The sequence below is a fragment of the Pan paniscus genome, chromosome 6 (assembly GCF_029289425.2).
Source record: "Pan paniscus chromosome 6, NHGRI_mPanPan1-v2.0_pri, whole genome shotgun sequence".
In the NCBI taxonomy this organism is placed as follows: Eukaryota; Metazoa; Chordata; class Mammalia; order Primates; family Hominidae; genus Pan; species Pan paniscus.
The window spans coordinates 94,958,914-94,972,804 of NC_073255.2; the positions used below are offsets into that span (position 1 = coordinate 94,958,914).

General features: G+C 36.0%; 1 protein-coding gene and 1 pseudogene across 2 annotated transcripts in view; both read right to left on the reverse strand.

Moving 5' to 3' along the window:
- The window catches only part of LOC117978304 (protein FAM185A), a 61,917-nt gene that overhangs the window by 47,075 nt on the left and 951 nt on the right, over positions 1-13,891 (reverse strand). For both annotated transcript variants that reach the window (XM_055114589.2, XM_055114590.1), the window contains exons 2-4: positions 11,990-12,099; positions 5,856-5,948; positions 2,407-2,545 (exon numbers count right to left, since the gene is read on the reverse strand). In XM_055114589.2, the coding sequence (XP_054970564.1) occupies positions 2,407-2,545; positions 5,856-5,948; positions 11,990-12,099 (342 nt within the window). The remainder of the gene's footprint in view (positions 1-2,406; positions 2,546-5,855; positions 5,949-11,989; positions 12,100-13,891) is intronic.
- Positions 3,054-11,943, reverse strand: LOC129398168 (large ribosomal subunit protein eL8-like; annotated as a pseudogene).

Genomic DNA, 13,891 nt, shown 5'->3' on the forward strand with positions numbered 1-13,891 from the left:
CAAATGAATGAATAAATATAACTGTAGTAGATGCTATATTCCTCATCCAGATCCCACATCATAACTGAAGGGCTTATTTTCCTAGCTATTGGAGTACTGCTGGCAGACAGCCCTCAGCTGTCAGCCCTCTTTGGGAATTACCTAGCAAAAAGGAGTCACTTCGGCCCAAGATCATACTCCTTCCTGGGGCAGCTTGCATCTAATGATTGGGGATATAAACGTCCAGCTCCTCTCACCCCAACTTGAGACAACTCTGAGGGACCATCCCAGCTTCAGAGCTCTCCGTGTGGGTTACTGAAACTGTATCACAGTCCAACTTCTCCCATGGAAATCTGGCTTTCTTCCTTTACATGGCATTGGTCCCAAGAGGCCTCCCTAGTAAATTCGCTGTGCTCAAATTTCCATTTCAGAGTGTCTGCTTTCAGGGAAATTCAACCTGAAACAATAGTCCAAAAGAGGACCTAGATTTAAACCAGCTAAGGAAAGGTATCTGATTTCATATTAAAGGTCAGTAAATATAAAAAGGTTTTATTAAGGCTAAGGAATTAAATTTCTTTTCCAGCAATGTATTTCCATTTTAGCTACTTTAAGTAATTAACAGACCTAGAGTACTTTGAGGACTGCTTCAAAAAAGACCACCTGTTTTACTACCATCTAGGCAATTAATGATAAACTGTACCAAATTCAATTTATCTAACTTAAAAGAATGCAAAAAAGAAACATTATGAATTTAGTGTAAACATGGTATAAAGCATTGCAGAGAACAGACTGCTTTTCCTGTGGATGTTAATCCACATCTGACTTGATAAGGAATTGTTTCTCCACTAAAAGCTACTAAATACATTAAGCACAGTATTTTTCATTATGATTAAGATAGTTAGAAATGCAATGCTTATATAAAAGTCACTTTTAAATTATGAAGAGTTACAAACTACCAGATCTACTTAAGGTACAACTGAATAAAAAATAAATAAATGAATAAGTAACAAAACCATTTGCTTCATCTGGATACAGCTCCATATGTACTTACGCTATTTTGGGCTCAAATAATACTTTAACCTTGCAAGAATGCTTGAGGTTTAACCATTAAATTGAGGCTCCAGAACTATTTCAAGCATATAAGTATGCTTTAAAAAAAATTTTTTTTAGAAGACTACTTGCCAAATTGCTACATAGCATGATTAGCACTAACCATGCTTTCTAATGCCACTCTATAACTCTTGCTCACAACTAAAATCTGAGGGTTTTGCCAGAGCGTACAGATACCAATATCCAGCTTTACTATAGAGGTGAAATGAGTGGACTATATATGGAAAAAGTCCGAATCTGTACTTCCTGGAATATGGCTCAAAAGGCATTTAGCAGATGTTTTATACTGGATTAGTGATTATTAATTCTATCTGTATATATTTCAGAAAACATACCTGGATTTGAATCATCTGCTCTGTGGAAATTCAAGAAGCAGGCTGAGTGACACTGAACACAAGCATGCCCTTTGCCATATTACCTCATCATTATACTCTTATTTTCTTTCAATAATGCAAACATTAACTATGTAATATTTCTTGCAGAGACAGGATTTAGAAACCACAAGAGGATATTTATCAAAGAAAATGGAAACAACAGGGTGCTGAGAAAACCTGGTGCTAGTACAAATGCACACAAAACATTTAAAATAAAATTAGTATCAGAGTTGCTATAATTACCTTCCACCAAATGTTTCATTAATTTAACCCTCAGCTTTCTTATGTTAACATAAAAGCAATCACTCAGTACCCATCTTTACCTAACACTGCTTTTACTTCATCTCCTGCATGTATTTCCTTGCTATTTGTTTCCTATTATAAGAAAACACAGGCTGGATGCAGTGTGGCTCACACCTGTAATCCCAGCACTTTGGGAGGCCAAGGGGGTGGGTCGCTTGGGCCCAGGAGTTTGAGATCAGCCTGGGCAACATGGCGAAACCCCATCTCCACTAAAAATACAAAAATTAGCCTAGCGTGGTAGCACACACCTGTAGTCCCAGCTTCTCGGGAGGTTGGGGTGGGAGAATCACCTGAACGTGAAAGGTGGAGGGTGCAGTGAGCCAGTATCACGCCACTGCACTCCAGCCTAGGCAGCAGAGCAAGACTCTGTCTCAAAAAAAAAGAAAAAAGCAATGCATTAAAAATTAGACTTACTATTAGTTCCATATATAACAGCATAATCTTTAATCTCTTGCACAAATAAAATAAAATTAGCTTTATGAGTCATTTTATTTTTATGGTTTTTTTTTAAAAAGATGGTTAGTCTGCATTTCATTATTTAAAAGGCCAGTTTCCTGATCCTTTTTTCAACTACAGAGTCATCTCTTAAAATTTATGCTATGTGGAAAGTCTCAGATGTATTATGCCTTTGTCAGCTTACCATGAACACTTCCTAATGTAATATCCCCAGCAGCAGAAGACAGAAATGATGATTCTGTATAAAGATACTTGGCTTTCAGCAAACCATCTTCGGTAGATACAGTAACAGAACTTCCCTGCAGTTTATCTATGGTCACAGCCTAGTAAGAGAAAGACTAATCAGTTCATTATAAAACAAAGACTGGTAAAAAGCCAAAATGCTACCTGTGGAATCAGTGGATAACTACATAAAATGTTACTACCTAGTACACAATCACTTTATTGACTCTGATTCCCTACCTTTAATTACGAGATTCTGAGCAATAGTGCATTCTCTGCAGAATATGGAACAGATCCAATACATTCCCCCATTGACTTAGGTCTCCTTTAATTTCTCTTAATGTTTTATATGCTCTATATAAAATTCTTAATCTTTTATTAGATTTATTGCTTTTAGATATTTTTAAGTGCTATTGTACAAGGTATCTTTTGAAATTTCATTTTATCCTAATTGACTTTGTATTTAATCTGAATCCAACAACTTCACTAAACTCACTAATCCTAATAATTTATCTGTACTTTAAAAAATTATATATGTTATTATACTGTCTACAAGTGATGGCTTCATTTCCTCCCTTCCAATCCTTATATTAATACTTTTTTTCCTGCTTTTTCTTTCTTTTTCTTGCCTTAACATCTGTCTCAGGCCCCTAGTTCCACAGTGAATAGCAGCTAGCAGAAGCAATGGGACAGCAGGCATCCTTGTCTTATTCCTGTTCTCAAAAGAAAAGTTTACAACATTTCACCATTAAGCATGATGTTTGCTATAGATATTTTTAAAATAATTTTTATCAGATTAAGGACATTCCCTTCTATTTCAACTTTGTTTTATTGCTTTTGCTATTTAAATCATGAATAGGTTTTGAATTTTAGCACATACTTTATCTGATTCTATTGATTTATCATGATTTTTCTCTGTTAGTACATTAATGTAGTGAATATACTATTATTTCTAGAACTTTTCCACTTGACATCTAATAAGGCAGTAGCTTTCCACCAAACTAAATGGAAGGAATTTAAATTTACCTATTTAATGACAGAACAAAAAGTAGATTTAAAAATCAGTATCTTCCTGACAGAGGTATTGCTATAAATTTTCTTTTCTAGATGAAAAGAAAATTTTTTCACTTAGTTATTATGAATATATATATAAATACATATATATAGTTCTTACAAATAATGAAAGCCAAGTTTTAAGGAAGTACTGTGGCTTTGTAGCCCAGACTGAGAGGAAAACTGACAACTATGTCATCAATTCACCAAATAGACGAAATGGGTTTCTGTGTTCTCTGTTAAGTTATAAAACTAAACTTAGATACTGAAATTAACACAATTTAAAAACAGTCATGTAGAATAATGATGCTATTATTTATAATGCTCATTTGATTCTCACAATCTTGTTAAGTGGACAAAGCAAATATCACCATCCTGTTTGCTGAATAATGAAACTGAGTCTCTGGGAAGCTAACTGGTAGGTCTAGAACCCGTCCAGTTATCTTTCCTGTGATTCCTTTACCTTTATCATCATCATCGTGGTAAGCATTACATTAGACTTAGCTATGTGCCAGACGTTGTTTTAAGTATTTTACCTGTATTAACTCATTTAATCCTCTTAATAGAGGATTTTTTGAGTTTGTTCTATTACTATTACCCAATTTTCCAAAAAACTGAGACACACAGAGGTTAAGTAATTTGTCCAGTTATAGAGCTTAGTGAATGGTGGAGCCAGAATTCAAACACAGGTAGTTTGGCTCTCAATATAGTCTGTGCTCTTAACTAATTCACTATATTTGTCTCTCAAATATCCAAATCACATTTCTATGAAAGTTGTGTATTAAAAGTTAATAGATTTCACAAGTATTTATTTTGTTTTATAAAAACTACAAACTTAGAAATATACATTAAAAATCAATACTATATGTAATAAAAATAGGAAAAAAAACCTAGACTGATTCTTGAGTACATAACAAAACTCAATCAAGAAATAAAATTGTATAATAGCAAGTAAAACACATGAATATTCAGTAAACCATAAACATTGGAACAAATAAATAACTGAGAGGAAACAGTGGCCAAGATATTCAAGGTAGCAAATGATTAAGATATTAAATTCTTTGATACTTATATTTGATTGCAAATGTTACAATATTCTAGTAACTTATTTCAATAACATTAGCCATCATTTACTGAGTTTGAAGGGGCTGTAAATTTGTCTAATTTCCCTCTTGCACCTCCAAGACCACAGCAATCTAAAAAGTAAAACTAAATGCCATCTCAAAAAAGCTGCAGCATAAGGCCACACAGTGTCTTTCAACACTTTCCTAGTTTAATTTACAGAGTATTTTTAAATGTTTAGGTTTAAACAACCCCCCACGGGGTCTAAGAGAAAGGTGATGGAAGATAAAACAACAGAAACGATTACTGTTATAACCTACCTTGTTTAATTATGCCAACAATAATCTACATATAAAATATACTCACAACTCCTCCCCACCAACTCTCTGAAAATAAAGCTGACCATGGAGTATAGCAAATTTGTAGGAAGGTGATGGAAGATAAAACAACAGAAACAATTACTGTTATAGTCTATCTTGTTTAATTATGCCAACAATAATCTACATACAAAATATGCTTGCAACTCCTCCCCACCAATTATCTGAAAATAAAGCTGACTATGGAATTTAGCAAATTTATAAGAAACAAAAAAGCTCTTGCAAATTGTATAAGTGTAAAATAAAAGGAAACTTTTTCTCAAAGAGACATTATCAATCACATTTTTTAAATGACAATTTATAATTCCAAAATTATACCTTTACTCTTAATACTATGCTAAATAATCAAAAGCTACAAAAGGAGTTGATTAAAAAATACAAACTATCTTCCTATAACAACGAAAATTCCAATAGCTACTAAAAAAAAAAAAAAAAAAAGCTGTGAGAGAGGAGTAAAGCTATCTAATGGTGCCACCTTGTGGAAAATACTGAAGAAAGCTGAGTTTTGAAACATCCTTCAATTTGCCTAAGGGCGAAGTAAAAAGGTCTTAGAAAATACTCAAATAAACCTAACACAAGAAAAATCCAATCCGGTTACTGGTGATATTACTTAATCATCTATTTTAATCTATGATCATAAAAATAAAAATCTTTTCAGAACTAGAGTTAAATAGTAAGCATTTAAGTTTTTATTGATTCCAGACTAGGAACTAAGTAACTGTCAAAAGTATTAAACCACAAACTAAAACTTAAGTTGTATATTATTTCATCACTTCAATTTCAAATTTGAATTTACTTATGAACTAAAATGCATTAAAAAGGGAATGTTATGCTACGAACTTTGTAGAACCTACCAACTTGGTGAGCCAAATGGAAGCAAAGTTGCAATTACTAAAAAAAAAGAAAGTTTCAATCTTACACTTTTATCTGATGCATGAATATCTGTATTTCCATAAACTGTTCCCAAACAGATCACTTTGCCTCCTTTTGTTTGAACATGCAATTTTTGACCCTGAAAGACAAATTTAAAAATACATATAGTGAAAAAGAGAGTAAGTGTGACTTATACTAGTGAAACATTTTCAATATTTCTGTATTAATACTGACAAAGCAACAAAAGAACAATAAGGAATGAAATAGAAACTCACTGCTTCGAATAATGACCTCAACTGGAAAAAAATGTCAACTGCTGTTAAAGGGATTAAATAAGCCACTTGGACTCAAAGGGAAAAACAAGAGATACTTGGGTATTCTGGTAGCTTCACTGATGAAGGACTTGGGAATCAAAAATCACTGTGACCAGCTAACTAAATATCCACAGTGATGAAGATGACAATAATAATCAGTTACTATTCATCATTAATAACAATAATAGTTATTACTTATTTGGCATTTTCTCTGCACCAGATACCATGTTAGCTACTTCACATGAACTATCATTTAATCCTCACGACAAACCAGAGAGGTAAGTATTACATTTTTCCCATTTTACAGAGGAAGAATGCCAAGATTCAGAAAGGTAAATCACTTTATCAGGGTGACACAGAAAAAACCCCAAAATCTAAAGTAACGATTAGAATCAAGTTCTGTATGATTCCAAAGCCCACACTCTTAACGCTGGACCGGTCTGAAGGACAGAATACACATTAGGTTAACAGCCCACTTAAACCTTCTAGCACAACACATCCCAGAAACTAAGTAAAAATGCCTCCGAGCACAAAACAGCAGTCACAAGCCAGTTAGCCTATTCTGCAAGACAGAAAACAAAAGTATGTGTGTGTGTGTGTGTGAGTGACTTGATTTTGGACTTGGGAACTATGGCAAACACTACTATTGGCTCATCAAAATCCATTTTTTTCCAAAGTAAAAGCAGTATAGCTTGACCCATGGCAAGACCACATTTTCCAGCTTCCTTTACCTCTTAGGTGGTGTTGTTACCAATATAACGTAAGTGGAAATGCTATATGCCATTTCCAGGTTGGTGCTTTTAGAACAAGTGTGCCTTCTCTGTGCTCTTCTCATTCCACCAAGTGGGTCCAGAATATAACAAGGCTCTAAAAGATGGCAGAGCCGGAAGACGGAAGGAACCTAGAATCACTGAATGAAAAAGACCCACCCATACACCTGGACACAAGTAAGAAATAAACTCACATTATATATGAGCCATTAGATGTTTGGTCTATTGTTTTTTGTTTTTGTTTTTAGACAGAGTCTCGCTCTGACGCCCAGGCTGGAGTGCAGTGGTGAGATCTCGGCTCACTGCAAGCTCCGCCTCCTGGGTTCAAGCGATTCTCCTGCCTCAGCCTCCCACGTAGCTGGGACTACAAGCGTATGCCATCACGCCAAGCTAATTTTTTGTATTTTTAGTAGAGATGGGGTTTCACCGTGTTGGCCAGGATAGTCTCGATCTCTTGACCTCGTGATCCACCCGCCTCAGCCTTCCAAAGTGCTGGGATTACAGGCATGAGCCACTGCACCCGGCCTAGTCTGATTTTTTTTTAGAGTAATTTATTTTCCCTTAATCATTATATATGTCTTTAGTTTTATTACAGAAAGAGATATGGATCACTTGAGCCCAGATGTGTTCCCTTAATCATTATATATGTCTTTAGTTTTGTTACATAAAGAGATATGGATCACTTGAGCCCAGATGTTTGAGGATTCAGTGAGCTAGGATCGTGCTACTGTACTCCGGCGTGGGCAACACATCAAGACCCTGTCTCTTAAAGAAAAAAAAATCTGTACTATAGCATGGTTAACTACGTTATGCCCAGAGACGTGAGTCTGAAGTCAAATTATATTTAATATACTCCTTATCAAATATGTGATAAACCTTTGAAAAGACTATCCACAAAGCACTTGTTTTTTTTATTTTTTAATTATTTTAATTATTTTTATGTACAGAAAACACAACAGTGTACATTTAACCCAGTTTAGTGGCAAGTTCTTCAGCCTTTGCCTTTTCAAGCTTGGCAATGTGAGCCACAGACTTGGGACCCAGGACATTGCCGTCCCAGTGACAGTGGGTCTCATCGTATCTGGCATTGTAATTGGTCCCGATAGCTTCCACCAGCTTAGCCAAAGCTCCTTTGTCTTCTGAGTTAACCTGTGTGAAGTCGACAGTGGTGTAGGTCTTCCTGTGAACTAGACATCCCAGTCTTGCCTTCCCCTTGATAATGCAGCAAGTGGCCCCCATTTTATGACACAGGACAGGCAGGAAAACAGTCAGCTCAATGGGATCCATGTCGTGTGCAGTCACCACCAGCTGAGCTTTCTTGTTACCCACAAAGGTGGTGATGGTGTTAACTCCTGCTCGAAAGACAGGTGGTCTCTTAATGGGGAGGTCCCCTTTGCCCACAACTCTGCCTGGGCCAACAGCCTCCGCTTCTTCTCTTGCTTTGTCTCTGGTCTGTATTTGTGGGCCAGCTTAAGCAGCTGAGTAGCTGTTTGGCCTTCCAGGGCCTGGGTGAACTGGTTAATCGCAGGAGGCACTTTCAGCTGCTTATAGAGTATGGATCTCTGCCATTGCAACCTGATATAGCGGGGCCATTTCACAAAGCAGGTGAGGTCTCTTTTGGGCTGGATGTCCTGTCCAATGCCAAAATTCTTAGGCCTTTTCTCAAACAGGGGATTCACCACTTTCTTGGCCTCCTGCTTCTTCACAAAAGCAGGGGCCAGAGCCAACTTCTTCCCCTTGGCCTCCTTTCCTTTCGGCATCTTGGGCGACGGGAGGCACACACTTGTTGTTTTAAGTCAAGAACTCTTAACCAAGCTCACATGAACTTACAAAATTATAAGTAAAATTTCATAGACATGCATTTTTTTCTTCTTAAGGAGACAATTAGATTTTCTAAGAGGTCTAAGGTTCAAAAATAGTAAGAGCTACTGTTATAATTTAAAGCTCATCTAATTCCCAAAAAAATGTGAAGTTGATTATAGAATTTTTAAAAACATAAAACCAAATAGTTAAATGTTTAAATAAATCAGAAATTATTTAGAAAATAAATTATACTGCATTTAAAAAATGCAAATGTGTGACATTCAATTAGTTAAGGGTCTGTTGCCTAAAAAATTCACTTATCTTATTCCCTAAGGATGCTGTACAAATGTGGTCTTACCATATGTTTTGTCAGGACAATAAATAAAGGTGGAAAAAGCATGAGCTTGGAAATCAGAAAGACCCAAGGTCAAATCCCAGCTCAATTTTTTTTAGCTATGTGAATGCAAGTGAGTTTCTCAATCTCTTGGTGCCTTCTAGTTTCTTCCTTGATAAAATGGAGAAAATTCAAGGATTAAATGAAGGTTTAGCTAAGATTCCTGGTACATAATAAGGACTTATTAACAGTAGTTATTATTATTGCTATAAAAATTTTATTATGTAGGGCCGAGCATGGTGGCTCATGCCTGTAATCCCAGAACTTTGGGAGGCCAAGGTGGGGCGGATCATGTGAGGAAAGGAGTTCAAGACAAGCCTGGCCAACATGCCTGGCCAAAATTAGCCAAGCATGATGGCGGGTGCCTGTAATCCCAGCTACTTGGGAGGCTGAGGTGGGAGAATCACTTGAACCCAGGAGGCGGAGGTTGCAGTGAGCCAAGATCGTGTCATTGCACTCCAGCCTGGGCAACAGAGTGAGACTCCGCCTCAAAAAAAAAATTTTTTTTAAATATGTAGGTCAACTATATTTCAAGTCCTTAAGTTAATGAAAGAGAAACATATCAACAGGTGACCACTAATTCAAGGTAATGATATTATTGTACGATACTTAAAACTTAAACCAGATATTTTACCAAAGTGTTCTCATTTGTGAATTGAAGTTAGTTAAATCCTATGATCTCAAGGATAATTCTCTTAACCCTTGGTATACCATTAGTATCCACAGGCGTAATTTTTCATGAATTTCTTGTTTTGAGCTATTTTATTTGTAAGAACTGATATTTCATGATTTCTGTTATTTCTTGGGAGGTCTTTCAAGGAATAAATAGAAAACGTACTTACTTTTAAAAAAATAGAACAAAACTCATTCTATCCTGTAATTACCATTAATTGGTCCATTGGACTTTTATAAACCTGAAAGACATTATGGGATAATAGTGTTCTTATTTTTAATTTTTTTTTGCTAATTCATCATCCTAGGAGTTATTTCATCATTGTTCATAAATGATTCCCAACTATGTTTTTTAAAAAAACTAAATAAGAAAACAGAAGAATGATGGACTTGCATAAAGCAATCATTCTCAACTGGAGATGATTTTGTCTCTAGAAGATATTTGGCAATGTCTGGAGACATTTTCCCTTGTCACAACTGAGGAGCATGCTACTGGCATCTAAAAGGTAGAGGCCAAAGATGGTGCTAAATATCCTATACTGCACAAGACAGGCCCCCACAACAAATCACCTGGCTGAAAAGGTTTGTATTGCCAAGGCTAAGAAACCATTTTTAATTTTATGCCTACAATGGCATAAAAGAAGAAAATCAACAGAGAAAGATCTTTCAGAACTATCAGATTAATCAAAACATAAATGCAGAGACAGCAGTATACTAGATTCTAATTTTGATTGTGAAATTGGAGATCTCAAACTCTTGAGTCTTCAGAGGACAAGTCTAGATTAGTTTTCTGAAACTTAAGTATCAATGACTGAACAAAATATTTCTAAGGACAAAAAAGAATTACGATATCCTCACCTAGTCATTCAACATGAAGACCTTATTACACAATCTTTTACAACAAGAATCTGAACCAACTTATTTTGCTGGAAGGACTTGTGATGGTAATGTTAATCTTTTATGATATTTGTGCCAAAAATTTATTTGAAATGATTCATATGTGGACACATGCTGATGGCAGATACGCAAATAAAGGTGGATGAAAGAAAAAATATGTGAAAATTAAAAATGCATCAAATTATTCTAACTAGTGTTTAGAAATCTAGAAATGAAAATATTTTGCAATTATGAAGCAAAGATGACTGACTTCAACAAAATTGCATGCTTTCAAAGTTCACAAAAGTATCAAGTTTTGACTATGCAAATGCAAGAAGCACTAAGAGTAACGATAAGCTAGCACCTATCAGAGAGGTATTTCAAACTATTTACAGCTAACACCAGTCTAATCTTTAAAAAATTAAATATAGGTCAGTCATGGTGACTCACACCTGTAATCCCAGCACTTCATGAGCCCAAGGCAGGAGGATCACTTGAGCCCATGAGTTCAAGACCAGCCTGGGCAATACAGTGAGACCCTGTCTCTACAAAGAAAACACTAAAAAAAAAAAAAATTAATTACAGCCGGGCACAGTGGCTCATGCCTGTAATCCTAGTACTTTGGGAGGCCAAGGCAGGCGGATCACGAGGTCAGGAGATCGAGACCAGCCTGGCCAACATGGTGAAACCCTGTCTCTACTAAATATACAAAAATTAACTGAGTGTGGTGGTGCATGCCTGTAATCCCAGCTACTTGGGAGGCTGAGGCAGGAGAATTGCTTGTACCAGGGAGTCAGAGGTTGCAGTGAGCTGAGATTGCACCACTGCACTCCAGCCTGGTGACAGAGTAAGACTCCGTCTCAAAAAAAAAAAAAAAAAATTTAATTACAAAACAAGATGAATCATATGTTACTTTGCACAAATAACTACTTAATCCTTAAGTAATGAGCTACCTGGTACATTAAAAATGTGATTAAAGTCATCTAATATTTAAGCACATTTATAGTGCATAAAGATTCTTCCTTACTCTTTAATAAAATGGAAAAAAATCATTTGTGGAAACTAAAATTTCTTTAGTAAGATTTCAGAATACTAGGAAAATACTATTAGTTTCACTGTACACTTTGAAATTAAATCAAAAAGAAATTTGAGGCAAAACCTCAAAACTGCTATAACCTCTGTACTTTACTAGAACTGATTTCAAGGCAAAATGTTTGCCAAGGACTTTCTGAGAGATGAATAAATGACAATGTTCTGAAAAACAGAAGAATCTCTTGAGTTTGATAGTACGATTCATAGCTTAAGGCTTTTAAAAAAATAATAGTGAAATAAAATTAGAAAAATGCTATACCTTAACAGACTGCAAGATGCTAGTCCCATGCTCTGTTTCAATTTTGCAATTATCACCCTCAATACTTTGAACTTTTACACAGCCAGACCCTGATGACTTGATATCTAAACCTAGAAGTAAAAAAAGAAAAAAGCAAGTTAGTACTGCAGTTTATAAGCTCCAAAGCATTTTAACCTAGAAACCCAACTCCTCAGTTATGTCCATAATATTGCTGAATCCTGGAAAGTGCATACGGTAAAGGTAAGGGGTCTTCTACCACGGCAACGGGACCAAATACAATAGCCTTTCTGCCCGTTTTTAGAAACAGAGCAGTTATTTCTACTGGCCTAAATCACCTAAAGAGAACTAACATAGATGGGAAGTAAAGGAGACTACGATTCTGTTAAGTACTCCTGTGAAAGACTGTAGAAGCCTCTTCCCCAGTATATATGATCATGACTTAGGTTTTCAAATCCTATGTCTAACCTTTCATACTTAAAAAATGAAAATATTACCATGCAACTATATCACAAGGTATTTGAAGTAATTTTTTAAAAATGGGAACAACTTTGAAAAACCTAATATATACTATTAAAACTACAAGATTAGGCCATGAGCCGTGGCTCATGCCTGTAATACCAGCACTTTGGGAGGCCGAGGAAGGAGGATTGCTTGAAGCCCAGGAGTTCAAGACCAGCCTGGACAACGTGGCAAAACTCCCTTTCTACAAAAAAACAAAAACATTAGCCAGGCATGGTAGCATGCACCTGTAGTCCCAGCTACTCAGGAGGCGGAGGCGAGAAGATTGCTTAAAACCGTGAAGTCAAGACTGCAGTGGGCCATGATTGTGCACCTGTACTCCAGCCTGCATGGCAGAGTGAGTGAGATGCAGTCTCAAAAAAAACCAAAACAAACAAACAAAAAACCCCACAAGATTGTGGACAAATGGCAGTGGTATATGAAGCAAGTTTGGAAAATAAGGAATTACAAATGCCATCCTTGGCTGTCTATTTAATATGTAACTGCAGGCATCGCTGTATACAAATTTTAAAAATTAAAAACGCTGATATTTAATTTGGAATTAACATAAATATTGATGATTTCTCTTAAAGTAGGCAAGACCCGCCCCCCCGACTTGATTCCTGAAACCACAAATAGTACCAAATCCTATATATTCTGTTTTTTCCTGTATACATATCAATGATCAAGTTTAATTTATAAACTAGGCATAGTAAGAGATGAACAACAATAATAATAAATACAGCAATTATAACAATATACTGTAATAAAAGTTATATTACTGTGATCTGTCAAAATATCTTAATATTTTCCTACAACAGTTGAGGCAGGTAACAAACTCAGATAGCCAAACGGTGGATAAGGGAGGACTACGGCATCTACTATTTGGGCAACTGTAAGCATTATAAAAGATGATCTTAAAAATGCTAAATGCTATTATTATTACCATCATCATCATCATCATCATCAATATCTTCCTTCAGTCCCAGGAAGAATGACAGTCTGGGGAGCCCTTCCTAGAAAAGTGTGTGTGTGTACACAGTGGCTTGCCATTTAGGAAAACCTAAGAAAGGTATCTTGCAGGCATTATTATTGAAGCTTCCTAGGCAGGCTTACCATGTGTTTTTCTTCAAAGCTTGCTACTCATGGAAAACTTAGGCCAAAAAGAATGGAAACATAACAGTAAGAAGCTGGGCGCCCGTCTAAAACCAAATACTCAAACCAGGTGATACCCGGAACATCCTATTGACAGGGCTGTTTTGGGACAGACCCCCAGGCTGTGAGCAAGGGGAAATGTAGATGGACTGCCATACCATTGAATGAATTGTCAAGAAACTTCAACCTTGAAAAATAAGCCAGTTTGCTAATGACAATGGGATAAAGAAGAACACAAGCGGCTCCAGA